The sequence below is a fragment of the Heptranchias perlo genome, chromosome 12, assembly GCF_035084215.1.
Source record: "Heptranchias perlo isolate sHepPer1 chromosome 12, sHepPer1.hap1, whole genome shotgun sequence".
Lineage (NCBI taxonomy): Eukaryota > Metazoa > Chordata > Chondrichthyes > Hexanchiformes > Hexanchidae > Heptranchias > Heptranchias perlo.
This window is the reverse complement of record NC_090336.1, coordinates 30,678,998-30,706,332: the sequence shown is the minus strand read 5'-3', so window position 1 is coordinate 30,706,332 and position 27,335 is coordinate 30,678,998. Positions and strand designations below refer to the sequence as shown.

The 27,335-nt window shown below is 41.0% G+C and overlaps 1 protein-coding gene across 12 annotated transcripts in view; it reads right to left on the bottom strand.

Annotated features, from left to right (window-relative positions):
* plekha7b (pleckstrin homology domain containing, family A member 7b) overlaps positions 1-27,335 on the bottom strand; it is a 426,620-nt gene that overhangs the window by 70,762 nt on the left and 328,523 nt on the right. For all 12 annotated transcript variants that reach the window (XM_067993877.1, XM_067993879.1, XM_067993880.1 and 9 more), the window contains 2 exons: positions 23,098-23,273; positions 12,790-13,269 (listed from right to left, as the gene is read on the bottom strand). In XM_067993877.1, coding sequence (XP_067849978.1) covers positions 12,790-13,269; positions 23,098-23,273 — 656 coding nt within the window. The remainder of the gene's footprint in view (positions 1-12,789; positions 13,270-23,097; positions 23,274-27,335) is intronic.

The following is a 27,335-nucleotide window of genomic DNA, read 5'->3' as shown; positions in this document are numbered from 1 at the left end:
TCCTCTCTTTTGTTGTCTACGTACTTAGTGTATGATTTTTTAATCAATTTAAATTTGGCCCTTATTTCTTTATTCATCCATGGTGTATCATTACTGGCTAGTTTGTTCCTGTTTTTTTAGTGGGATATGTTTCTCCTGGACGCTATCGATCACCATTTTAAATGTTTCCCACAGCTGTTCTATTTCTTTGTTTATCAGTACATTTTTCCAGTTTATTTTCCCTAGTTCCATTCTCATCCTGAAAATCAGCTTTTCCCCCAATTTATTACTTTGGTCTTTGTCTTGCTTATGTCTCGCAATCTTTATCTTAAACCTTATTATGTTGTGATTGCTATTGCCTAGATGTTTCCCCTACACTTACTTCTGTTACCTGTTCCGGTTCATTTCCCATTACTAGATCCAGCAGTGCTTCCTCTCTTGTTGGGCTTTTTACATACTGGGTAAAAAAAGACTCCTGCACACATTGTAAAAACTCCATTCCCTGTACCCCCTTTACCTACCTCCTCTTGCCAGTTTATTTGGGGTTAGTTAAAATCTCCCATGATTATTATTCTATGCCCTTTACTCATTTCACATATTTGCTGACATATTTCTTCCTCCACCTCCTTTCCACTATTAGGTGGTCTGTAGTATACCCCTATTAGTGTGATCGGTCCCTTATCATTTATCTCAATCCATGTGGATTCTGTTTCTATCCTTCTGTTAGTTATGTCCCTTTTTTCTACTGCCATTATGTTACCTCTAATTAGTACAGTTACTCCACCCCCACCGCCCCCCCCATCCCATCTTCCTTCCCTATCCTTTCTGATTTTTTTTTGTAATAGCCTGCAATATTCAGTTGCCCATCGTATTCTTTATGTAGCCATGTTTCAGTTATCCCTACTACATCTGGTTCCTCACTACGGTTATTGCCTCCAATTCCCCCATTTTATTTTGGACACTGTACATTGCTGTACAGGCCATTTAATTCATCTTTAATAGCAGTTCCTTTTACTTTATTTTTAAAAGTCCTTTTATACTTCTGTTCTATTACTGTATTTGTTCCTTGACCATTTGTGTTGCCTTTATTCCTTACCCTGGTCTGACCTTTACACTCATCTGCTGCTTCTTTTATCTTTAAGCTTTTGTTATTGCTATCAGATCCCTCCCCCCATCTTGCTAGTTTAAAGCCTTATGCACCGCCCTATTTATCCTTTCCACTAGTATTCTGGCACCATCATCATCCCGGTTAATTGATTTTTTAAAATCTCATTGATGTTTGTATGAAAACAGTTGCCACACATGCTTGCTTATCAACACTTCAAAATAATTAATTGTACGTGCAGTGCTTTTAAGACATTTCTGAGAGTCATAATATTTGCTATGTAAACACATGTCTTTCTATATATCTAGTCAATCTAGAAATCAATTTTTGTCTTCACATCCTTGATGTCAGCTTCCCTGATGTCTTGGGTAAATATACCACAAGATGTGGTACTGAAGACCAGAAGGTCCCAGCTTCAATCTCTGGTCTGCACAAGGCAACAATTGAGAGTACTACAATTGGCATTGGTACCCCTGGGGAAAAACAAAATCATCCCGGGTTCCTACCCAGCGACCCACTGGAAAATGTATGCGCATGAATGTCAAGTGAGAATAGGATTGGGGGTTGGCTATCATGCCTTGCTGAGTCAAACAGTCCGTCCACATTCACTGTTATTGTTGGGACTGTATCCCAACACAAATCAGTGCCTTTGAGACAAAAGGCAAGAAAATTGAGGGGCAAATACAGGCTTGACATCAGCTAACTACCACTTTTTGATTTACCATTTCTCTCCTACTCTTACAACCTTGATGGTGTTCAGAAAGATGGGTCTTGGGCCTTTCACCCAGATTTCTCAATTTAGGAAAGAACTTTCTGAATTCTTATAATTCCAAACACCAGTATCAGAGTCAGATGAAAATATTAAATGTACAGAATCGCTCTCCATGATCTCGTATAGGTGAGAATTAGAAACATATTCTCTTCCATTCAAAATTTCTGTAATTATTTCATTCTGATTTCTTAGTTATTTAAATGTAAATAGCAGCTTCTGCTGCTTCCCGCTTTCCCTTTTCCCACCAGATCAAACCTCTCCCCAGGCTCCCCCTGCCCTAGCTCTAAACCCGCACTTTTCTTTGATTTCTTTCCTGTCTACCCTCATGCCTGCTCCAAGCTTATCTCATCCATGAGACCCACCTCCTACCCCCTTGACCCCATTCCCACTTAAATTGCTGACCACCCAACTTCCCGTCTTGGCCCCCATTCTAGCTGACATTGTAAATGGTTCCCTGTCCTCAGGTACTGCTGCCCTCCCTTTCAAAACCATTATCAAAAACATCCCTTTACACCTCTGTCCTTGCAAATAACCGCTTCATCTCCAACCTCGCTTTCCTCTTCAAAACATGTCATTGCCTCTCAAATCTGTGCCCATCTTTTCTGTAACTCCCTGTTTAAAACCCACCAATCACATATCTAAGCCTGCAACAGCATCAAAATGGCACTAACCCAAGTCTAAAATGTGACCATGGTGTGTTATTCATCCTTGTTTTGTTTTCAGCCTTTGATACAGTTGACCACATCATTCTCCTCCAATGCCTCTCTTCCATTGTCCAGCTTAATGGGACTGTACTTGCTTGGTTCCACTCTTACCTATCCAATCATAACCAGAGTATCTCCAGCAATGGCTTCTCTTTGCACCTCTGCATCATTATTTCAGGAGTCCCCCCCGAGGACCTATCCTTGGCCCCCTTCTCTTCTTCATCAACATCCTATGCCTCGGTGACATCATTTGCTAACATGGCGTCAGCTTCCACATGTACATTGATGACACCCTGTTCTAACTCTCTACCACCTCTCTCAACCCCTCCAATGCGTGTGTTGTCAATCTGCTTGTCTGACATCTAATCTTGGACAAGTGCAAATTCTTCCAGGTAAACACAAAGAAAATTGAAGATATCATCTTTGGTCTCCACCAGAAACTTTGTATCCTGACCACCAATTCCATCCTCCTCCCTGGCCACTGTCTCAAGCTAAACCCGACTATTCACAACTTTGCCATTCGAATAAACCCTGAGCTGAGCTTCTGATCCCATAGCCTCCCCATCACAAAGACCACCTACTTCCACCTCCAAAATATCATCTGCCTCCACCTGTACCTCAGTCCATCTGCTGCTGAAATCCTGATCCACGTCTCTGTCACCTCCAGACTTAACTACTCCAATGCTCTTCTGGTCAGCCTTCCACCCACCACGCTCCATAAAGTTCAGTTCATCTAAAACTTTGCTGCCCATATCCTATCCTGCATCAAATCTGACTCACCCATCACTCCTGTCCTTGCTGACTCCCAGTGTCCTAATACCTCAAATTTGAAGTTCTCACTCTGTGTTTAAATTCCTCATGGCCTCACTCTTTCCTATCTCTCTAACCTTTTCCAGCCCTACCATCCCCTCAAATTCTCTGTTGCCCTGATTCTGGCCCCTTGTGCATCCTCCTCTCCCTGCGCCCACCACTGGCAGCTGTGCCTTCAGCTGCCTCGGCACCACACTCTGGAATTTACTCCATAAATCCCTCCACTTCTCCTCCTCACTCTGCTCCCTTAAGGCCCTCCTTAAAACCCATCTCTTTGACCAAGGTTGAGTAGAACAAGCAGTCACAAGTTTAAGAAGGGTACTTTTTAGACACACAAAAAAAATTCTCCACATAAAGCGTGTTGAACATGTGGAATAAACTTCCAGACAGAGTAGTGAAGGTAAAGACCCTGTAGTCTATTAAGAAATAATTGTATTCTCATATTGGGGGGGGGGGGGGATGCGGAGGGGGAGGCAGAGAGGGAATGCTGGCAGGGTATTAGGATATCTCTGGATGGATGAATCATAATGGGCCGGGCCTTCCTTATCTATAATTATCTTGATTATATAGTAAATACAGATGGACACAGAAATAGATATAAAGAACATATTTATTTTATGTACCACATATGTGTGATGTGTATAACAATTCGTACACTTCCCTCCTCAAAAAAAATTATATTCTATTCCATTAGACGACCTCCCTCTCCTCACAAAAAACAAAGCGCAAACACCCAACTTGCTTAAGGAAATGTTAAGGATATTGTTTGCACAATCTATATTAGGAGAATCTTAGCCATTGGGAGGCACAAATATGCTAAATATTTTGGTTGTCACATTGTGTAAGAATGCAGCTTTTTTCTAACTCAATTTCAGAGTTCACAAAGTATCGATAAAGGCTCCTCAGTTTGTGATGCTAAGTGACCCCACTCCCCACCACTCCACTGTGCAGCCAGTTAATGTACTAGATCAACCATCTTATTTTCTCATCTGTTTCTTCCCCCTCCTCTTCGTCTGAAGGCATTGACCATAGGTATGGTTCTACTGGTGGCACATGCCATCCAGTACCTCTCAGCACCAATCAAGGAGAGTCAACATAGTTTTATGAAGGGGAAATCATGTCTGACAAATTTATTAGAGTTCTTTGAGGAAGTAACGGGCAGGGTGAATAAAGGGGAACGAATGGATGCAGTATATTTGGATTTCCAAAAGGCATTCGATAAGGTGCCACATAAAAGATTACTGCACAAGATAAGAGCTCATGGTGTTGGGGGTAATATACTGGCATGGGGATAGAGGATTGACTAACTAACAGAAAACAAAGAGTAGGGATAAAAGGGTCATTTTCAAAATGGCAATCTGTAACTAGTGGGGTGCCACAGGGATCAGTGCTGGGGCCTCAACTATTTACAATGTATATCAATAACTTGGATGAAGGAACAAAGTGTCTTGTGGCCATATTTGCTGATGATACAAAGATACGTGGAAAAGCAAGTTGCGATGAGGACACAAAGTGTCTGCAAAGGGATATTGACAGGTTAAGTGAATGGGCAAAAATTTGGCAGATGGAATATAATGTGAAGTAATTCACTTTGGGAGGAAAAATAAAAAAGCAAAATATTATTTGCATGGAGAAATATTACAAAATGCTGCGGTACAGAGGGATTTGGGTGTCCTCGTACATGAAACACAAAAAGTCAACATACAGGTGCAGCAGGTAATCTGGAAGGCAAACAGAATATTGGCTTTTATTTCTAGGGGGATGGGGTATAAAAGCAGGGAAGTCATGCTACAACTGTACAGGATGCTGGTGAGATCACACCTGGAGTACTGCGTACAATTCTGGTGCCTTTATTTAAGGAAGGACATACTTGCATTGGAGGCAGTTCAGAGAAGGTTCACTAGGTTGATTCCAGGTATGGAAGGGTTGTCTTATGAGGAAAGATTGAACAGGTTGGGTCTCTACTCATTGGAGTTTAGAAAAATGAGAGGGAATCTTATTGAAACGTACAAGATTCTGAGGGAACTCGATAGGGTAGATGCTTAGAGGATGTTACCCCTCATGGGGGAATCTAAACAAGGGGGCATAGTCTCAGAATAAGGGGTCGCCCGTTTAAGACGGAAATGAGGAGGAATTTCTTCACCCAGAGGGTCGTGAATCTTTGGAATTCTTTACTCCAAAAAGCTGTGGAGGCTGAGTCATTGATTACATTCAAGGCTGAGTTAGACAAATTTTTGATCAGCAAGGGAGTCAAAGGATATGGGGAAAAGGTGGGAAAGTGGAGTTGAGGTAAAAATCGGATCAGCCATGATCTCATTAAATGGTGGAGCAGGCTCGAGAGGCCGAATGGCCTACTCCTGCTCCTGGAGCATATTGGTCTTATGATCTCCCGAGTGTTCAGGAGTGAGCCTTGACAGTGAGTATCAGCAGGCTATTTGACTGTGACAGACATAGTAGCCAAGCCAGATCCTGTCCTCATTCAACATCGGTATATGCCCATTTTCAGCTGACATTGCTAACTTTTCCCTCCCAAACTTGGGGATTCTGAGGCCAATTATGTTGTTTCTGCTCCTACCTCTAGCTGGCTGAAATTAGCTAACTAGGCACTGAGTGTCACACGGGAATTTCTATGTTTAAACTTAAGCAGCTACCATCAAGATGGAGGTTGCATTCCACCAAGCTACAAAAATGGAAAACAGACACTCAATCTGTGGGAAAACAACTACCTGAAAAAAATGCATAGCTTTTGATGTTGGGGCAGAAATTTTTAAATGTGCTGACATTATACAACTTGACACACAGATGTTGTTTCTTTCATACTCAGCAGTTGTGAATTAATTGCTGGAGGCAAAAAACTGTATTAATCTAACTCAATTCATTACTGCCCAGTCTCCTCCCAGTCAACAGTAAAATGATAAAGGAAGTCATCAATCAACACCTACTCACCAATAACCTGCTCACCGATACTCAGTTCACGTTCTGCCAGAACCACTTGGCTCTAACCTCATTACAACCTTGACCCAGATATGGATGCAAGAGCTGAATGCCAGAGGAGAGGTGAAAGTAGCTGCCCTTGACCTCAAAGCAGCATTCAGGTACAGCAACAGAATGGCTGGAATCAGCCAAAATGACACAAGGAAAATGGGCAAAGGCCAATCATCATAGCTCCAAGACATCACTGCAGGAGTTCCTCAGGGAAAGGTCCTCAGCCCAAACATCTTCAGCTGCTTCATCAATGAGTTTCCCTCTGTCATCGGATCATAAGTGGGGTGTTCACTGATGATTCCACAGTGTTTCGCTCCATTCATAATTCCTCTGATAATGAAGCAGCACAAGGCAGCCACAGAAGGACCTAGATAACATCCAGGCTTGGGCTGACAAATGGCAGGTAACATACATGCCACATAAGTGCTGGACTATGAGCATCTTGAACATGAGCCATCTCTCTTCGAACTTCAATGGCATCACGACTGGTGAGCCTCCCACCATCAACATCTTGGGGGTCACCACTGACCAGAAGCTTAACTAGACTCGGGGAATATCAACACCATGGCTACAAGAGCAGGACAGAGGTTGGGTACTCTGCAACAAGGGGCTCACCTCCTGATTCCTCAATGCCTCTCCACCATCTACAAGGCTCAAGTATGATGGAATACTCACCACTTACCTAGACCGCAACAAGCTCAACACTATCCAGGACTGAGCAGTTTGCTTAATTGGTGCCCCTGCATTGAACTCAATATCCACTTTGTGTACAAGCATATAAAGTGGATGTTGGCATCCTATTTGATTGTGGAGGGCATTGCAGCAGAGCCCATTCCCACTGTTATCAGGCATCCACTTTTCTCTAGCAAGGGTCACTTGATAGCACTCATTAGTGGGAACCCCAACTGGCCTAGTGACAGTGAGGCCAATTGCAGTGCTCCTACTGGCACACCGGCTCACATCAGTTACTTCAGAACAGATCAGAAATTAAACCTATGACTGTTCTGGTTTTTTTTTATTCGTTCACGGGATGTGGGCGTCGCTGGCAAGGCTGGCATTTATTGCCCATCCCTAATTGCCCTCGAGAAGGTGGTGGTGAGCCGCCTTCTTGAACCGCTGCAGTCCGTGTGGTGACGGTTCTCCCACAGTGCTGTTAGGAAGGGAGTTCCAGGATTTTGACCCAGCGACAATGAAGGAACGGCGATATATTTCCAAGTCGGGATGGTGTGTGACTTGGAGGGAGGTTTAAACAGCTCAGTAACATCCCGGGCAGTGCATTTACCAAGTGAGCTACCAGTACGAGGTTGTTTTTAACCTCAATCAGAACAATCATCGCCTTCACCCTCAGCAACAATCCTGATAAAATTGAATGCCGTGCACTCTTGTGGCACTCAAACTGCCTAAACAATAAAAATGAACAGTTCTATAAAATCAATACAGTGCAATAAAACACTCACTGTTTCCGAAGCCCATTCGATACACGCATAAAAGAATTGCAGGCCACACAAGTATATTAAAATGTCAATTTGTGCTATGTGAACATCACAAAAGTGTACTTGAGGAGGAAAAAGTGTTCTGGGCAATACAACAGGAAAGTAAACCAACCAACCTTATACCAGTTAACATACTTCTGTATTCAATGAATAAGCAATTAGAAATAACAAGAACCATAATAGAATACTTGTTAGTTCAACAGAGCCACAGTTCAAAAGATCAAACATAACATATCACTTCTGATAAACTTAATAACAGTAGCTTCATTGAATAAGCAATGCCTGCGTCCAGATAGCTTTTCTGTCATTGCGGGACCATTTTACAGCACAGCTACAATCAATCAATAATCAACTGGAGCGACTGTTACAACTCTGTGTTTAATATTAAACAGGCACAAAACAAGCCAACACTCAGCCCTAGAATTCTATTAAACATTTTCAATGAAGCTGCCAGAAGCCAGACACATCAGGGGAAAAGAGGATTTAAATAAACTACCATGCATAGCTCAGCAGTAATATGCAAACATAAAATACTCACAGCCATACTTACTGAACGATTAAAAAGTAGTGAGCAGGGCTGACTGGCTGCAGACAATGCTTCAGGTTATAGAAGCCATGTGGGCACTGACACCCAAATTCTACATGATTAATATTTATGACTCAGTCCATTCCAGGATTGCAGCACACAATCTAGGATGATATTCTAGTCCAGTACTGGAGGAGTGTTGCACTGTCAGAGATGCCACCCTTCGGATGAGACTCTAAACAAAGGTCCCACCTGCCTTTTCCAGGGCTCAGGTTAGAGAACCCATTGTATTATCTGAAGAACAGAGAGTTCTCCCAGTGGCCTGACCAACATTTCTCCCACAATACCACAAAAAAAAAATTAACTGACCATTCAATCTCATCACTGCAGGTGAAATCTTGTAGTGTGCAAAATGGCTACCATATATAATCGACAGAACAACAATTATAGCACTTCAGAGTATATTATCATAAGCAAAGCACTTAGAGGTGTTCCAAAGAGAAGTGATAAGGTGCTATATAAATGCAAGTCTTTCTCCCAATAATTTTACCATCCATAAAACATTTTCCCTTAAGACATATTTTTTGCTAATTTCTCCCTCCACCTCAAGTTGTTGGCTCTTGCTGGGGTATAGTTCCATGGACACTGGGAACCCTCCAGTACCTCGTTCCTCTCTGTGATGTTATAGGTTGATGTGTGCTTAAGGTTGCCACTTTTAATGGCCTACTTCAAGGACATTACAGAGAATCACAGGGCAATTTTTGTGCTTCCAGCACTAAAGCAGTGGGATGTCAATGCAGCGCATTCAGCCGATCTTCGGAATTTCTCAATATTGGTTTCATCAGCTATTCATAACAAGCTACAAGCCTGAATTGGACCTGCTGGTTGGAACTAGTTAGGTGGGAAATAGTGCACAGCTGCAGCTCGTAAAGGGTGAGTGCCTGCCATACAGCTCTTGCTGCCTCTGAAATTAGAATTTTTTTGGCTCCTTATCTTTATCTTGTTCAACCCTTAGCTCCTCCTTATACATCTGCTCCACTTTATGTCTCTTTGGACAGCAAAATTGTGCAGCATGCAACAGACTATGATGACCTTGGAGTTTATGACACCCCATAATTTGTCCAAACATCTGAAATGCAGTTTTAGGAATTTACTCTCAAAACCCTTTGGATGCAGATTTCCTACCAGCTCAGAATAAACTGTCCCGTCATGTTTTCTACAGGTCAAAATCATGAAAAAAACATTTCAATAATAAATAAAGCTCTCGCCTCTTTTCAGCTAGAGCTCCCTTGGCTCGCCTTAAAATCCGACCAGAAGTTTGCACATGGCACAGAATGGAAAGTATCCGGCTAGACTGATCGCCTAATTTTCCAACCCCATGTCCATTCTGCTCCAGCACCATTAGTGAGGATATCTGGAAAATTTACCCATGCAGTAAAAGCTGAGAGTTTCAAATCTGCAGCAGCCATCACCAGCTGTACCCTGACAGGAGGTCAGAACACCAAGAGAAACTTCATTACTTCTCAAGTAGCAAGATGGTGGCAGAATCAGATACCTTAACTGCACAGATGTCGGAATAAAAAGAGCTATTTAAAATAAACATACCTATGGTGTGTTTGATGTACACTGCACAAGAGTACATGTCATTAGCACAAATTTAGCATTCAGATTGTGATTGCAGTGTGCAGAAAGATACTTAGGTTTTCTAGATTAGGCTGCAAGGTGCAATGCATTGGTGCTGCAATAAGGTGCACTATGGGGCAGGACAAGGGTTTGAATTTCTATTCTTAGTTGGACCCTCAGGAAAAGTTGTGAGTGGAGGCAAAGCACTCTCTGAGAGCTAGGAAAAAAACAAGAGAGAAGTTACCTTAGCCTGCAAAATAATTGCCCCCTCAAAAACAAAAAAAATGGTCCCTATGTGGGAGATAAGTTTAATTCATGTGAGCCTCAATTTTTAGTAAAAAGACAGATTGTTTTGCTTGAAGAAATTAAGCTCAGGGACAAAAGAATTACTGAGTACTTTCAGCAACACAAGAGTAAAATGCCACACAATTTATATTAAATACTATATAGCTATGAAAATGGAAATATTTCTTGAACTCATTGTTTAGGAATACTGAAGAAGTACATATAATGCTCTAAGGGCATCAAAAGTATCAACAGCGTTAGGCACGTAGTACCCACAGGTTATTAAAGTTAAATAAAGGAAGGCATACCTAAAACCTGTCACAGCACAGCAAATTTTTATGGCGGACTTTTCTGAACATTGCCGTGTAGAAATGAAACGATACGACTGGTAAGAGAATTATTAAACCATCCGACTGAGGCATTAGCTGCACTCAGGGAATGTAAAACACAGTTACTTGAAATAATTGTGCAGGAAATCCTGATAATATATGGAGTTCAGCATAAAACAGAGGTAACTACATTAGACTGTTAAGTAATGATTGCAAATCAATCTTATTGTAATTTATTGCTTATAAAAATACCTGTTCAATCATTATTTCACCAAGCAATTTGGCATATTTATATCATACTGATTTTAACTAATTTTGATGCAAGAGGATAACTGGCCAAAGATTAGCTCAAAGTTGGGGATAGAAATTCCAACTGAAAGGCATTAAGCTGGGATAGGCTTGCTATTTGTCACATATGATAGAATGTATCAGGTAAGCTTTAGACATATAACTTTGCTACATGCACATTGACACACTCTCCCTACTTGCCTCATGCTGACTTTCTCCCTGACCTGCCCAGTTCATGCTTCCACTCTTGTCCCCTGCATCAAGTTCATGCACTGACCTCTCCCTCCTCCAGTTCATGCTGACTTTCTCCCTTACCTGCCCCCTAAGTTCATACTCACAAATTCTTCCCTGAAGATCATGCTGGCACTCTTTCCTCCCCCTACCCCCTACTTTATGTTGGCATTCTCCTTTAGCCATCCCAAGTTCATGATGCCACTGTCCTCTTCTCTTCCCCTCAGTTTATGCTGGCACACTCCTCTCCCTGGTTCTCTCCTGCCCCCCCCCCCCACAACTAACCCCCACCCCCCATCCAATCCAAGTTGGTATTCTCCTCTACCCATCCCACCGCCACCCTCCCCCACCTGCCCACCACAGGAGAAACAGTTTCCATTGGCAGGAGGGTCGTTAACCAGAGCACACAGATTTAAGATAATTTGCAAAAGAACCAGAGGCAAAATTAGGAGAATTTTTTTTTAAAACTCAGCAAGTTATGATGATCTGGAATGCACTGCCTGAAAGGGTAGTGGAAAGCAGATTCAATAGTAACTTTCAAAAGGGAATTGGATAAATACTTGAAGGGGAAAAGTTTGCAGGGCTATGGGGAAAGGGCAGGAGAATGGGACTAATTAGATAGCTCTTTTAAAGAGCCAGCACAGACATGGTGGGCCGAATGGCGTCCTTCTGTGCTGTAAGATTTTATGATTCTATTAAGTCCATGGGCACCACTTCTGCAAAACATTCAGGTTCACATCCCATGCAAGTCAAAAGTAATCAAGGCAAACTTACTGGCAGAACTTGCCACCAGCAGCATGCTTGTTTGTATGTTTGCAGCCAGCTAAACCAGTAGATTCAGCCAGGACTCCCTGAAGCACAGGAAATTTGAATCCGCGTAATTAGACCAGCAGGCTACTCATGGCACGACAAACCCATCCCTAATAATTAAAGGCAAGTATCTCAGATATTAACACTGGGAGGGGCAGTTACTTGTCCCCCTAAATCAGTGGCACTGCTCATCTCTTAAGTCACAGAGTTACACATACTGTAACTCCTCGAGATTTACAGCGAGTACCATTATGTGTTTCACGAAGGGGGTCACTGGTTGACTTTGACCAAATAAGTCTGGTTCCATTTTTATTACATGGGATTTTGACCTGTGTTTTAGGGAATCATATTCTGCAAGTCTGTCCATTCCTTATTGGAAACGGAAAACCAGTGGATTTGCCATAATATCACATCGCTGCTATTTATAATCAAATCCTAGAGTACTGTGCAAAAATTGAATTATTTTGACCAATTCAATCATATGGGATTTTTATTGGGGTTTTGGGGATCACATTCTGTGATTCCACCTGTTTTTCTGTGAAAAATGCCGACCAGTCCCCATGATTGTAAAGCAGTAAAAATGCAGTTGTCTGAAGAATTTCTACCATTTCTGAATACATTGCAGAAAACTACAGTATGCTGAGCTGTAAACATTCTTAGTGAGGGTCTTAATTATTTTTAATAGTAATAATTTTAAAGCTTATGGGGATAAAATGGTTATTAAATAGAAGCACTTGTGAACTAAGCAATTGGCTCAATGTATCAGATTATAACTGGTTTCCTTTTCTGTTATGGTTCGATGCTTAAGCAATTAATGTAGGCCACAAATTAATAAAAATATATTCTGACCTTTTGTTGTCTCCTGTGTGTGATTTCACCCAGTGTTCAACTTGTACCATGGAACTTTTCCGCTGCACATTCTTCTCTGTGCTAGTTCGGGGCACAAACCCCCTCCGATAAACATTGGCACCATTCTGGTCTACCAGAGTGGCACTTGTTGTGGGAGGCTGAAGTGTGCCATTGCGCTGTGTGGGCTGTGGCCGAGACAAAGGATGGTGTTCTGTAAACATGTTGTCGTTCTCTGTTCTTGCTTGCACCTTATTCTTACTCCCTTTTCTGGCCAGTAGCTCCACCGTATCCTTTTGGAAGCCATATCTCTCGTCATCATCCCTCTCTTTCTTCATTTCTTCACTTTTCTCAAACCCAAACTTTTCATCTATTTTCCCAGTGTGTTCTCTGCTCTGAAGCACTTCTGCCTTGGTAACGCCCTTGTACGAGTTGATATGGTTGCTCTGAGCAAGGCGAGGCCTATTTGCTTTTTCTGGTTCTCTGTAACAGAAAGAAAATGTTTTCAATAGACATACACAAAAATATCATGGGAGAATTTAACTATCCCCAAATAAACTGGCAAGGAGAGGTAGGTAAAAGGATACAGGGAATGGAGTTTTTGAAATGCAGGCAGGGCTCTTTTCTTACCCAGTATGTAAAAAGCCCAACAAGAGAGGAAGCACTGCTGGATCTAATAATGGGAAATGAACCAGAGCAGATAAGAGATCATAAGAACATAAGAAATAGAAGAAGGACGAGGCCATACAGCAACCTCAAGCCTGTTCCACCAATCAGATCATGGCTCATCTTCGACCTCAACTCCACTTTCCCGCCTGATCCCCATATCCCTTGATTCCTCTAGAGTCCAAAAATCTATCTATCTCAGCCTTTAATATATTCAATGACTCAACATCCACAGCCAGAATTCCAAAGATTCACAACCCTCTGAGTGAAGAAATTCCACCTCATCTCAGTCTTGAATGGCTGACCCCTTATCCTGCGACTATACCCCCTAGTTCTGGACTCTCCAGCCAGGGGAAACAACCTCTCAGCATCTACCCTGTCAAGCCCCTCATAATCTTATATGTTTCAACGAGATCACCTCTCATTCTTCTACACTCCAGAGAGTATAGGCTCATTCTCCTCAACCTCTCTTCAGAGGACAACCCTCTCAACCCAGGAATTAATCTAGTGAACCTTTGTTGTACCGCCTCTAAGGCAAGTATATCCTTCCTTAGATAAGGACGACAAAACTGTACGCTATACTCCAGGTGAGGTCTCACTAAAGCCCTGTACAACTGTAGTAAGACTTCCTTACTCTTGTACTCCAAACCCCTTGCAATAAAGGCCAACATGCCATTTGATTTCCTAATTGCCTGCTGTACCTGCATACTAACTTCTTGTACCGAGGACACCCAAGTCTCTGAACACCAATATTTAATAGTTTCTCACCAGATAAAAAATATTCTGTTTTTCTATTCTTCCTACCAAGTGAATAACCCTCACATTTCCCCACATTATACTCCACCTGCCACCTTCTTGCCCACTCTCTTAACCTGTCTATATCCCTTTGTGTCCTCCTCACAGCTTGCTTTCCCACCTAGTTTTGTATCGTCAGCAAACTTGGATACATTACGCTCGGTCCCTTCATCTGTCATTAATATAGATTGTAAATAGCTGAGGCCCAAGCACCGATCCTTGCAGCACCCCACTAGTTACAGCCTGTCAACCTGAAAATGACCTGTTGATCCCTACTCTGTTTTCTGTCCTTTAAGCAATCCTTCATCCATGCTAATATATTACCCCCAACCCCATGATCCCTTACCTTGTGTAACAACTTTTTAGGTGGCACCATATCGAATGCCGTTTGAAAATCCAAATATACTACATCCACTGGTTGTAGTTACTTGTGGAGAAGTAAGCATCGGGGAACACTGGTGGAGAAGTAAGTGTAGGGGATCATCTAGGCAATAGTGATCACAACATAATAAGGTTTAAGATGGAGAAAGATAAAAGCAAGAAAAAGACCAAAGCAATAAATTGTTAAAAAGCTGATTTTCAGGGCATGAGAATGGAACTAGGGAAAATAAACTGGAAAAATGTACGATAAACAAAGAAATAGAACAACAGTGGGAAACATTTAAATGGTGATCAAGAGAGTCCAGGAGAAGTACATTCCACTAAAAAGCAAGAACAAACTGGCCAGTAACGATACACCATGGATGAATAAAGAAATAAGGGCAAAATCGAAATTGAAGAAAAAGGCATACACTAAGTACATAGACAACAAAGGAGAGGATGGCAAAAGGGAATATGAAACGGTTAGGAAAGAAGTTTAAAAAAACAATTCACTGGTAATGACAGTGAAATGGCAGAAATATTAAATAATTACTTTGCCTCAGTATTTACCAGGGAGACTAACAAGGTGGACATGACATTAGAAGAGATCAAAAAAATATAAAGACATTTAGGGAGAGATAATTGATAAACTAATGAAACTTAAAGAGGATATAACCCCTGGTCCGGATGGATTGCATCTGCGCATATTAAATGAAGTTGGGGAAGAGATAGCAGAAGCACTATTACATATGTATAAAAATTCATTAGAAAAGGGAATCGTGCCAGAGGACTGAGGGAAAGTAGAGAGTGAGGAGGACATAAAAAACCTACAAGGAGATATAGACAGGCTGGGTGAGTGGGCAGAGATTTGGCAGATGCAATACAATATTGGAAAATATGAGGTTATGCACTTTGGCAGGAAAAATCAGAGAGCAAGTTATTATCTTAATGGCGAGAAACTGGAAAGTACTGCAGTACAAAGGGATCTGGGGGTCCTAGTGCAAGAAAATCAAAAAGTTAGCGTGCAGGTGCAGCAGGTGATCAAGAAGGCCAACGGAATGTTGGCTTTTATTGCTCGGGGGATAGAATATAAAAACAGGGAAGTATTGCTGCAGTTATATAAGGTATTGGTGAGACCGCACCTGGAATACTGCATACAGTTTTGGTGTCCATACTTAAGACATACTTGCTCTCGAGGCGGTACAAAGAAGGTTCACTCGGTTAATCCCGGGGATGAGGGGGCGGACATATGAGGAGAGGTTGAGTAGATTGGGACTCTACTCATTGGAGTTCAGAAGAATGAGAGGCGATCTTATTGAAACATACAAGATTGTGAAGGGGCTTGATCGGGTGGATGCGGTAAGGATGTTCCCAAGAATGGGTGAAACTAGAACTAGGGGGCATAATCTTAGAATAAGGGGCTGCTCTTTCAAAACTGAGATGAGGAGAAACTTCTTCACTCAGAGGGCAGTAGGTCTGTGGAATTTGCTGCCCCTGGAAGCTACATCATTAAATAAATTTAAAACAGAAATAGACAGTTTCCTAGAAGTAAAGGGAATTAGGGGTTATGGGGAGCGGGCAGGAAATTGGACATGAAGCTGAGTTCGGATCGGTCAAGGCCCTGTGGGTGGAGGAGCGGGCCCAGGGGCTGAGTGGCCGGGTCCTGCTCCTACTTCTTGTGTTCTTTAGATTTGAGGTTAGGATCAGATCAGCCATGATCTTATTGAATGGCGGAGCAGGCTCGAGGGGCCGATTGGCCTACTCCTGCTCCTATTTCTTATGTTCTTCTGTTCTAATGTGATTCCTACATTTAAAAAGGGAGATAGTTCCCTGGACTGGGTCCATCAACCAATCAGCTTTACGTTGGTGGTAGGAAAGATAATGGAATCCTTACTCAAAGATGTAATAAAAAAACATCTAGAAACCGAAAATATAATGAAGAATAGTCAGCACGGATTTCAAAAGGGAAGGTCATGTTTGACCAACCTTATTGAATACTTTGAAGAAGTAACAGAAAAGGGTAGATATGGATAAGGGAGTAGATGTAATATATTTGGACTTTCAAAAGGCCTTCGATAGGGTACCACATAGTAGACTTATGACTAAGCCCAGAGATTGTGGAGTCAGGGGACAAGTAGCAGAATGGATAGTGAGCTGGCTACAAAACAGAATAGAGAGAGTAAGGATTAAAGGTAGTTACTCAGATTGGCAAAAAGGTGGGAAGTGGTGTTCCACGAGGATCGATGCTGGGACCACTGTTGTTCACCATTTACATAAACGATTTGGACTCGGGAATCGGAAGTACAATTTCAATATTTTGGTGGTAGGAAAGATAATGGAATCCTTACTCAAAGATGTAATAAAAAAAATCTAGAACCAGATTGGGGGGTATAGTTAATACCGAGGTGGACTGCGCCAAAATACAGGAAGGCATTAATTGGCATATGAATTTCAATATAAATAAGTGTGGTATTACATTTTGGTGGGAAGAATAAGGAGGACACATACTGCTTGGAAAGTAAGCATCTAAGTGGGGTGGAGGAGCAGTGGGATCTGGGGATACAAATACACAAATCACTAAAAGTAGCGACACAAGTTAATAAGGCCATTAAAAAAAAGCAAACCAAGCACAGGGGTTCATTTCTATAGGGATAGAATTGAAAAGCAAAGAAGTTATGTTAAACGTGTATAGAACCTTGGTTAGACCACACTTGGAATACCGTGAACAGTTCTGGTCTCCATATTATAGAAAGGACATACAGGCACTGGAGAAGGTGCAAAAAACATTTACTAGAATACCAGAACTGAGAGGATATACTTATCAGGAAAGGCTGAACAGGCTGGGGCTCTTTTCTCTGGAAAAAAGACTGAGGGGTAACCTGATAGAGGTCTTTAAGATTATGAAAGGGTTTGATTGGGCAGACGTAGAGAAGATGTTTCCACTTGCAGGGGAGCTCAGAACTTGGGGCCATAAATATAAGATAATCGCTAATAAATCCAATAGGGAATTCAGGAGAAACCTAAAAGAGTGCTTAGAATGTGGAACTCGCTGCCACATGGAGTAGTTGAGGCAATTAGCATAGATGCATTTAAGGGGAAGCTAGATAAACACATGAGGGAGAAAGGAATAGAAGGATATGCTGATAGGGTTAGATGAAGTCGGGAGGGAGGAACCTCAGGTGGAGAATAAAAACCGTTTTCTGTGCTGTGCATTCTATGTAATTCTATGTAAACGAAAAAGCACAAAGCTTGAAAAATAATAACACTGCTCAAAAAGTACCTTGCGCTTCCACAGTGCTCCTCAGATAGAATTTTACAACATAGAAAGAAGCCATTTGACCCGTTACTCTCTGATTGAGCTGCCCACTTAGTCCCATTCCCTCGCCCTTTCCCAATACCGTTTTAATTTTTTCTTTTTCAGATATTTAACATCTTTTTCAAAGCTATTATGGATTTTGCTTCCACAAATTTTTGACAGGGCATTCCACATCCCAACATTTAAAAAAAAAATCTGCTAATCACACCCTTTGTTCTTTTAGTGATGGTTTTAAATTTCTGCCCTCCAGTTATCCACTCAACGGCCAATGGAAATAGATTTTCCCCTTCTTATCTGATTAAAAACCCTTACAAATTTGAACAGCCCTTATCAGAATTCTCTTAACCTTCTTTGTTCTAATAAAAAGAGCCCGAGTTTCTTGGGTCTGTCCTCATAACTAAAGCCTCTCACCCCACGTATCACCTTGGTGAATCTCTTATGTTACCTCCCGCCATGGTCTTCACATCCTTCCTAATGTAAGATTGCCGTCTAACCAATGACTTTTGGGGAGCCATAGGTGCTTAGAAAAGATGGAGAGGGGATTGGAGAGTGGGAAAGGATGCAGGTTGAGTGTTTTGCTGCAAGAAAGTTTCAGTGCCTACAGTTAATTGGAGCTATTTTTTTGTAAATACTTCATTTAAATATGACCCAGCAATAAAGATATATTCAATTTATAATACAACTGCTTATAGGACTTGGTGCCATTGACAGGTAGAAAAAGAAGTTAAAACAGTTCTCTGACATTTTCTGTGTGCCACAAAATTCCAATACCAAGTTAATAGAAGCAAATGTGCACATTTCTCTCCTAAGTCCCCTCTGTTTTATTTTGGGGGGAGGAGAATATTGGTGCTCTGCTCTTTATAGCAAAATTGTCAGCATATTCCTTCGATACATGTTTACAATTTTACTATAAACACAAGAGAGAAATAATCCTCCCGCTGATCTTTTGGTTTTATGGGATTAAAGCCTTAATAGCAATTTTTGTTGTGCACGGGGATGGAATTGAATTTGTTCATTCTACCCCAGTTGGACGCAAATTCTTATGTTCTGATTGAAGTGCCCTTGAGTGTCAAATATTGTGACGATGTTAAAACATGGAGCCTCCCAATTTGTATAACGGTAAATTCTGCAGGGATACTATCTGAAATAGACTATAGACTTAGAAATATTTATCCATTAGGTATCACGTCTGCTCTCCTGCCTGATCATAGCTCAGAGAGTAGATGTACTACGTGGTGTCGTGTGGAGCCATGTGGTACCCTGGTCTGTGCTGAAACAATAGTGGTAGAACTACAATATAGCCGAAGCAACACAGATTTTCTTTTGGGGGGGGGGGGGGGGGTGGGGGTGCAAAAAGAGAGCAGAAACACAGAAGCAACCAGGTTCCCACTCCCTCTATCCTAAATGTGGATGCCAGGTAAGACACAGTCAGGCTCAGCTGTTAATTCCAGGCATATGCCAGGTGAAGACAGACAGGAGAGGAGGGAGAAAAATGGCAGGAACATACTTATATTATTGAGCTTTCATAAATATTGAAAACCTTCTTAAACATTATGGCACTAGTAACAGTAAAAAAAGACGTTAAATGAATGTTCCAGCAGATGGCAATACCCAAATTCCACATACAATACCTGTGATTTAACCTTAACTTTAGTCAGTGATATCCCATCAACAGCATGCACTGGAAAGCGATATTCATCCCCGTTTTCGGGTAGGAATAGGGCGATAGCACGCTAAAAATGGGGCTGCATAACCTATTACCCTGTTTCCGCCGATATCCAGGCCACTGTCATTTTGGTGGGGTCTTTGAAATAGACAGCCCAGACTCCTGTGGGAAACAGGGGGAAGCTCCATTATCCCATGTAAATCAGTGTCTTATAATGCCAATAGGACCCTGATGCAATTTTGAAGTCCCAATGGGCGGAGTGTGTGCTGCCGTGCTTCGCCCAGTGGTACTGGACATGAAACGGCCTAATCAACAGTCCACAAAGAGACTGCTGTAGGCTGATCCCAAAAACCTTTTTTTTTAAAAAAAGTGTTTTAAATGATTTTTGTGGTTCTAGGAGGAGCATTAATGCTACCCTTAGCTCATAATTTTGACCACCCCTATGCCTAACCCTCCATGGCCTTCCTCTAGGATTGCCCCCGCCCCGCCCTCTTACTTATTTGGCCCAGCTTAGCTACGAGTAGGCCCACCTTCCCCGCCCGATCGGCGAGCTGTTCCAAATGCACTAGGAGCTCGTCAATGGGATTCAAATGAGGCCCGACCACGAACATGGTTCAGGCCTGCTATCATTTCCATCGGGTGGGCTCTCGATGGAAGCGGTCACTTCAAAATCAGCACCATGCAATCTATACACAACTGTGCATATGCAGGATTCACAATTTCCCCTTTTTGCACAGGACTGAGACCACTCTATGCGCAAGCCAAGACCAACTTCCAAGCAGTGCATTTTCTGTTTTATGTACACACGCAAGTACAGTATCAAAACTTGGCGTTGGTTTACGAACAGCACTGTGTTTAAGCTAAGTAATGAACATTATTTATGCAGAAAACTTTGAACTTGGCCATTTTGACTTTGTTCACAAATTCTTAAATTTCCCATATTCTGCAATGAAGCCAGCTCAAGCAGAAAGGCAAAATATATGCCACTGGATGAATGACAGTCTGGTTGGAACGAGAGAGACTGACACACAGATCCCCATTGGTACAATGAGTCTTAGCTTTGTCAATACTGTGCACACATTTTGAGGTTCTCACATTCGAGGAGTCCTCTCAATTGTAGCCAGTATTATTCAATTATCACAGATAAAAAGCATTGTCAGTTTTATGAATTAAGTGGTCTAGAGATGATACAACTGTCATCCTAACAGAAATACAGAACTGTTCATTTGAGAGACATGAACATAGCTTCCACCCACTTTTTTTGCAACACTACTGTTTACAGGAAGGCAGTGATAGTACAAGGTTGTAGAACAAGCTTGTCACAGCGATCAGCCCGACCTGAAAAATTAACACTTCACACGCTAACATGCCATTAATAAACTAAATCCACAATATTCAGTGTTTAATAATCTACCCGAATATTCTCTGTTCTTACACAAAGGTTTTAAATCTCCATCAATGTCCTTATCTCGACTTGTAACATTCTCAAAATATGTCCATGTTTATTTTTTTCCCTTTTTCTCCCCTATACTTGTTCGAGTGCCTTCCTATATTTCACCCAAGTGACCAATCTACATGCATTAGCCCTGACAGTGTCAGTAGGCTATTCATCTGCAGAAGCATCACAGTCAATTCTAATCCTATTCTCAGCTGATAGCCATGGATGTTAAGCAGCTGTTGTTGGGTAATGATCATGATCAAAGACCTTCGATGATTCTTACCCCCTTACCCCCTTACCACCAACTCAGGAACACTGAAGCCAACTGTAGCAGCCCGAGCACTACCGCCTACTGAGATCTGCACAAACCCCAGGGATCAAACCTGGGACCTGCCTGCTTTACATGGTTCAGCTACTTACCGAGCTATCAGGGCAGCTTAATTTTTAGGCTTTATATACATACAATCACACACCTCATCAGCTCACTTTCACCAAAGACTTCTAATCCTTTTATTACATGTGCAGTCAATTAAGACATTAAGTTGAAGTACCTAATTTTTTCTTGATGTATTTATGAATGTGGACTATGCAGCAGAGAGCAACATACAATTAAAGGGAAAAGCGTTCTTTACTTGACCTGACTATAAATTACCTATAAAAATTATTTTTAAAGCGCATCAACCTTCTGAAAATAATACAGACAAGTATTGCTTAAACTTCGACCTGCATTAAAACAATGGTCAAACATCTCTGCACAGGACAATAATTCACAACAGAAGACACTACCACATTTTTAAATTAAATTTCAGCAGTCATTATATGGTGTGCCCTAAAAACTAGTATCAATTTATCATGCAAGTACTATGTCCAATACATTTCACCTAACAAATTCTCAAAGTGACATTCACATCATACATATAAATCATTCTGGCAGAATTAATTTCCTATGAACCATTTAGCTGCCATTCTCAATTCTACAGCTTTTTTTGAAATTAAGCTTGCAGCTGAAAATATGCATTATCAAGAATGTAACTAATCTTACCCTTGCATCCTAACCACAAGCTGAGGAGATACATCTGAAGGATACCAAACAAACAGCATTAATTCATTTTCCACACTTGGTTCTCGATTCAATCAGTCTAGGTTGCACTTGAATCTATGTCCCACAGGTGGAAGGAAAACAGAGCCCAGCCCCTCTTTGAAATAGTTAATTAGTTTGTGGTCTTAATCCCATTAGGGCAATTCAAGTGCTCAATCCAATAATATTGGCAAGCTTCCTTCAGTGCACGATTACTACAGTACCACATCAATTTTCAGGAAATGACAGGGCATTTTATAAAAAGTACAAGTACACTAATAAAGTGGTTTGTGCTTATTATAGTACAGTGGGATAGGAGTAAATGCAAATTAGCTGTCCAAGCACAGAATTCCAATTTAACATTCCCTTTCAATCCAATAATGGGAATTCTAATTGAAGCAGAACATTTCCTGGTAAATTTATCAGAATTTTTCTGTATTACTGAACACTTAAAATTAATTGTGTACACACAATTAATGTACCATTCTCTCCCCTGCTTTGCTGCTGGTACCCCATGTTGGAGTAAGGTGTCCTTTGGTACCTTGCCAAAATGGCCACTTCTCAAGTGGACATAGACAGTAGAATGGGATCATTGGAAACACCTTATTATGCCAAAACATGTCAAAACATTTTGCACTCTTTTTGGAACATAGTGACTGTTATGTAGTCAACATACCAGCCATTATATGGCTGAAAATACCCACAAGCTGCATGGAGATTAGTAACCTATTAATCTGTTTTTGGTGATGTTGGATGAGGGAATAATATTGGCCAAGCCACCAGAACTCCCTGCTCTTCTTTCAATAGTGGCTTAGGATCTTCAAAACCCACCAGAACCACCAAAACAGGCGAACAGGGTCTCGGTTTAATGTCACATCCAAAGGTTAGAATACATAATGTCCTCAGGGACTAAAATCAACGCAGTGATGCTTTATGTTGTTAATACATACAAGTTAGTAGTATTTAAGAGTTTAATAAAAATTCAGAATGACCTCTTTAAAGTGTATCCTTGCATAAGGGCTGCTTGGTTCATAGCCCTGATCCAGCCATTCATATCCTCCTGTGTATCTGCACTGAAATAGTATGTTCTCATGCCGGTATGGTCTGCCTGCGAGCCAATAATAGAGTTCTTACTATAAATGTATGTCCGCATGCCTGTATGGGTAGCCTGGAAGGAAAAAGAAAAAAAGTGATTTCAATGGACATCCATAAAGACACGAACCAACTTGTCAACAATGGAAGCGTGGTACCACAAAAGTTTTATTTCTTTATGTGCATTGTTAAGCTCATTAGAGAGAGAGTGAGAGAGTGAGAGAGAGAGATCGATCAGTGCTGGGAAATAGGACATTTTTGCTCCTCCTAGGTTAACATTGGTGAAAATCACTTCATTTAGAGCCCCCAGCAGCCTGAGGAGCATGACCTTCCACCCATCTTGACTGGATTCCAAATCCAGTTGCTAGAGGTGGAAGGACTTACAAGAACCTATCACTGAGGAATATATTATTCTTGTGACCACATCACATCCATACCAGGCTGCACTTATACTATTATTACACTCCAAGGTGACCCTACATTTATCAAACACGGGATCTGAATGAAATATACTGCTTGGTGCAAAATACTTCAGATTTCCAAACCAATTCTAAGAACAGAAGCACCATTCTGAACGGGACATATTAAAGGAAGATACAACATTAAAAGCAACAAAAAAATGACGAATCAAATCTAGTCATAAAGTGAACAATGAACATTTAACACGCAACAATACTTCAGTGCAAGTGTGATATACCACAGGTTAAAAGTACTTGTGCAAGTTCACCAACACTTACATTTCAACAAACAAATTTCTACTGTTCTTTTCAGTTTAACACTTCAATCACAAAATGAAAGCATCATTTAATTCCTGTGAGAAAATTATGTGTTTCCCTTTATACATAATACATTTAAAAGTTCCTGAAACCTACAATTATATTCTTCAGCAAAGGTTACCTGAGTTACAGACTCAACATCAATATCTGAAAATCTATGGAAAGAGCAGATTAATGTTTACTGAAGCCTGCATTGCATTCTATATATATTTGTAGGGATGACCTTAAATACATTTGAAGTTGTTCTTTAGATAGGGAAAATGTTCTATTTTCTCCAGCATGAATTAACTCAGAGCTGGCAGCCTCCCCAATAGAGGAAATAGCTTCACTGTATCTACTCTATCATATCCTTTTAAAGACTTCAATTAGATCACCCTACAACCTTCTAAACTCAAGGGAGTACAAGCCAAGTTTATGCAACCTGTCGTCATAATTTAACCATTATGTCCCAGGATTATTTTGGTAAATCTGCACTGTACCTCCTCTAAGGACAATATATCCTTCCTGAGGTTTGTTGCCCAGAACTTCAAATGAGGTCTGACCAAGGCTCTGTACAATTTAAGCACAACTTCCTTCCATTTGTATTCCAACCCTCTTGAGATAAAGGCCAACATTCCATTAGCCTTTTTGATTACTTTTTGACTAGTTTTTAGTGGACACCCAAATCTCTTTGTTCCTCTATAGTTTCTAGTCTCTTGCCATTTAGAAATAATCCAATTTGTCTTTCCTGGATCCAACCTGGATGGCCTCACACGTTCCCACATAAAGCTCCATTTACCACTGTTTTGCCCAATCATTTAATCTGTCTATGCCCTTGTGGAACTTCCAGCTCCCATCTACACAACTTACTGTTCCGCCTAACTTGGTGTCATCTGCAAACTTGGATGTACAACTCTCTCTTCATCGAAGTCATTGATATATATGATGAAAAGCTGAGGCCCCGGTATAAATCCCCGGGGAACACCAGGTCACGTTCCACCAATCAGAATACATTCACTTTTCACTTTATCCCTAACCTGTGGCTCCTACCTCCCAACCAATTTTCAAACCATATCCTAAGGTTACCTCTGATTCCATATGCTCTCATCTTTGCTGATAATCTCTTGTGTGCCACCCTTGTGTACAATTCCCATTCCCAAAGATTTTTGGAAAATTATGGTTATTAGCTCCACAATTCTCTTCCCCAACTTCAATATTTTGGGATGCGTACCAACTGAATCTCGTTACTTTTATATTTTTAGTCCTATTAAGTATTTTTAATACAGTATCCTTTTGAATATTTATTTCCAAACAACTTTTTTTTAAAAAGCTAGTGCAGGAAAAGAAAGACAATAGAAATGTGAGAAGCTGACATTTATTAACTGGTGTAAATATCACCCACGGTTGCCTAAGCACCTAGACTATCATTTATTGCTTTCAGAAAGCTAGTATGAAAATTGTTGGCAGTTGTAGTATACCCTCTGCCAATTCGTTTCTTAACCTCAAAAGCGACAATTAGATAAAAGCACTAATCGTGTCACCACACGTTCTATTAAGAGGCTTCTATGCTTTCCAGTTCATTTTGCTGAAAGCAGAGGATAAGACAAAAAAATAAACAGGAAAAGAATCTAAAAGAATATCAGGTTACCAATGAGGAGAGTGGAATATGGATAGACCAAGATGGACCGATTCCCATTCAGTCCGGTTATATAGAAGAACTGTGTATAGAAATATCTTGGTCCAAATTATAAAATCTATATACCTTTTATACAAATTTTTATCCATGTCCTGCATAGTAACTAATTAAACTGTACCTTGTTAACTATTTTCTGGAAGGGATTTCTTTGTCTTTGCAATATGTCAGTTTGGAGAGGCAAATACACAAAACCTGTCTGGAAACAAAACTGGTTTGATTGATCCTTCCAATAATGTTTCCAAGTTTGCCACCACAAGAGGCAAAGCAGTTATCTGTTTTAATCCCTTCTTGGCCTTGCCCTTCTCTATCTCTGTAACCCCCTCCAGCCCGACAACAGCCCCAAAACTCGGCATTCCTCTGACTCTGGCCTCCAAAGCATTCCTTTGCCCTATCATTGGCTGCTGCGCCTTCCACCATCAAGACCCTTGTTCTGGAATTTCTTCCCTAAATCTCTCCACCTCTCTGCCTCCCTCGCCTCCTTAAAACCCACCTCTTTGACCCAGCTTTTAGTCACTCCATAACATTAGCTTCTTTGGTGTACATTTTTTTTTTAAATTGAGCTTCTATGAAACACCTTGGGACATTTTCTAAGTTAAAGATGCTACTAAATACGAAATCAAATTTTTGTTGTCGTTAATCCATCCAGAAACACCCTGAAGTCCTCCCATTGATGCATCCAATTTGTTCTGAAATGATTCCAGGGTTTTCATCTCTACTACTCTATCAAGAAGTCTATTTCATGTACTGAGTACTCTTTGTCCTGATATCAGTCCTAAATTTGCCTTTTACCAATTTGAACCTGTGTTCCCTTGTCCTATTTACCCAATTTGAAGTAATTTTCCAGATTTACTTTTTCCCATTCTATTAACTACCATATGCATCTATATCATCTCTTGGATGTTTCTTTTGAAGGTTGAGAAGCTCAGGTTTCTACAATCTTCCCTGATAATGTCAGAGCGCTGAGTTAAGCACCAGCCTCGTGACTCTTTTCTACACTGCCTGCAGCGCTTGAATGGCTCCACTGTTTCTCGGTGATCAGAACTGTACAGTTGGATCACAACTTCCTCTAAATTGTATTTTACTGTTTTGGCTATGGAGTTCAATTGGCTTTGTCGTTTGTTGCTCTGCATTGGTTGGACATGTTTAGCATTGAGTCACCGGAGACTCTAGATTTCTTTCAGCATAATCTTTAGCTATTTCAACACTTCATTTCACCTTTCTATATGTAGTAATTTTTATCTGCCATTTTTCTGCCCATATATATTTTGTCCAAATCATTTTGTAATTTTTGTTCTGTTACCTCTAATTTCACGGTCCTTCCTAGTTTGGTATCATCTGTAAATTTAATCAAGTGACATCGAATTTCTGAATCCAAGCCATTAATGTAAATTAGAAACAGTAGTTGTACCATGACTGATCCCTGGGGCACCACACTAAGTACTTCTCCCCGCCTGAACACGATTCTTCGAACAAGTGGCCATTGTTTTCTACCATCAGCCAATTTCTTTTCCCTGAAACCCCACAGCTCTGAACTTGATTAATAGCCTTTCATGTGGAACTTTGTCAAATGCCTTTGGAAGTCTAAGTACAACACTTTTTAGAGCTTTCCACAGATCATCTTGGGAGGTCACTTCCTGAAAATCAAATAATCGTGGATTAGTACTGGCCTAACCTATATGGCCTGTCA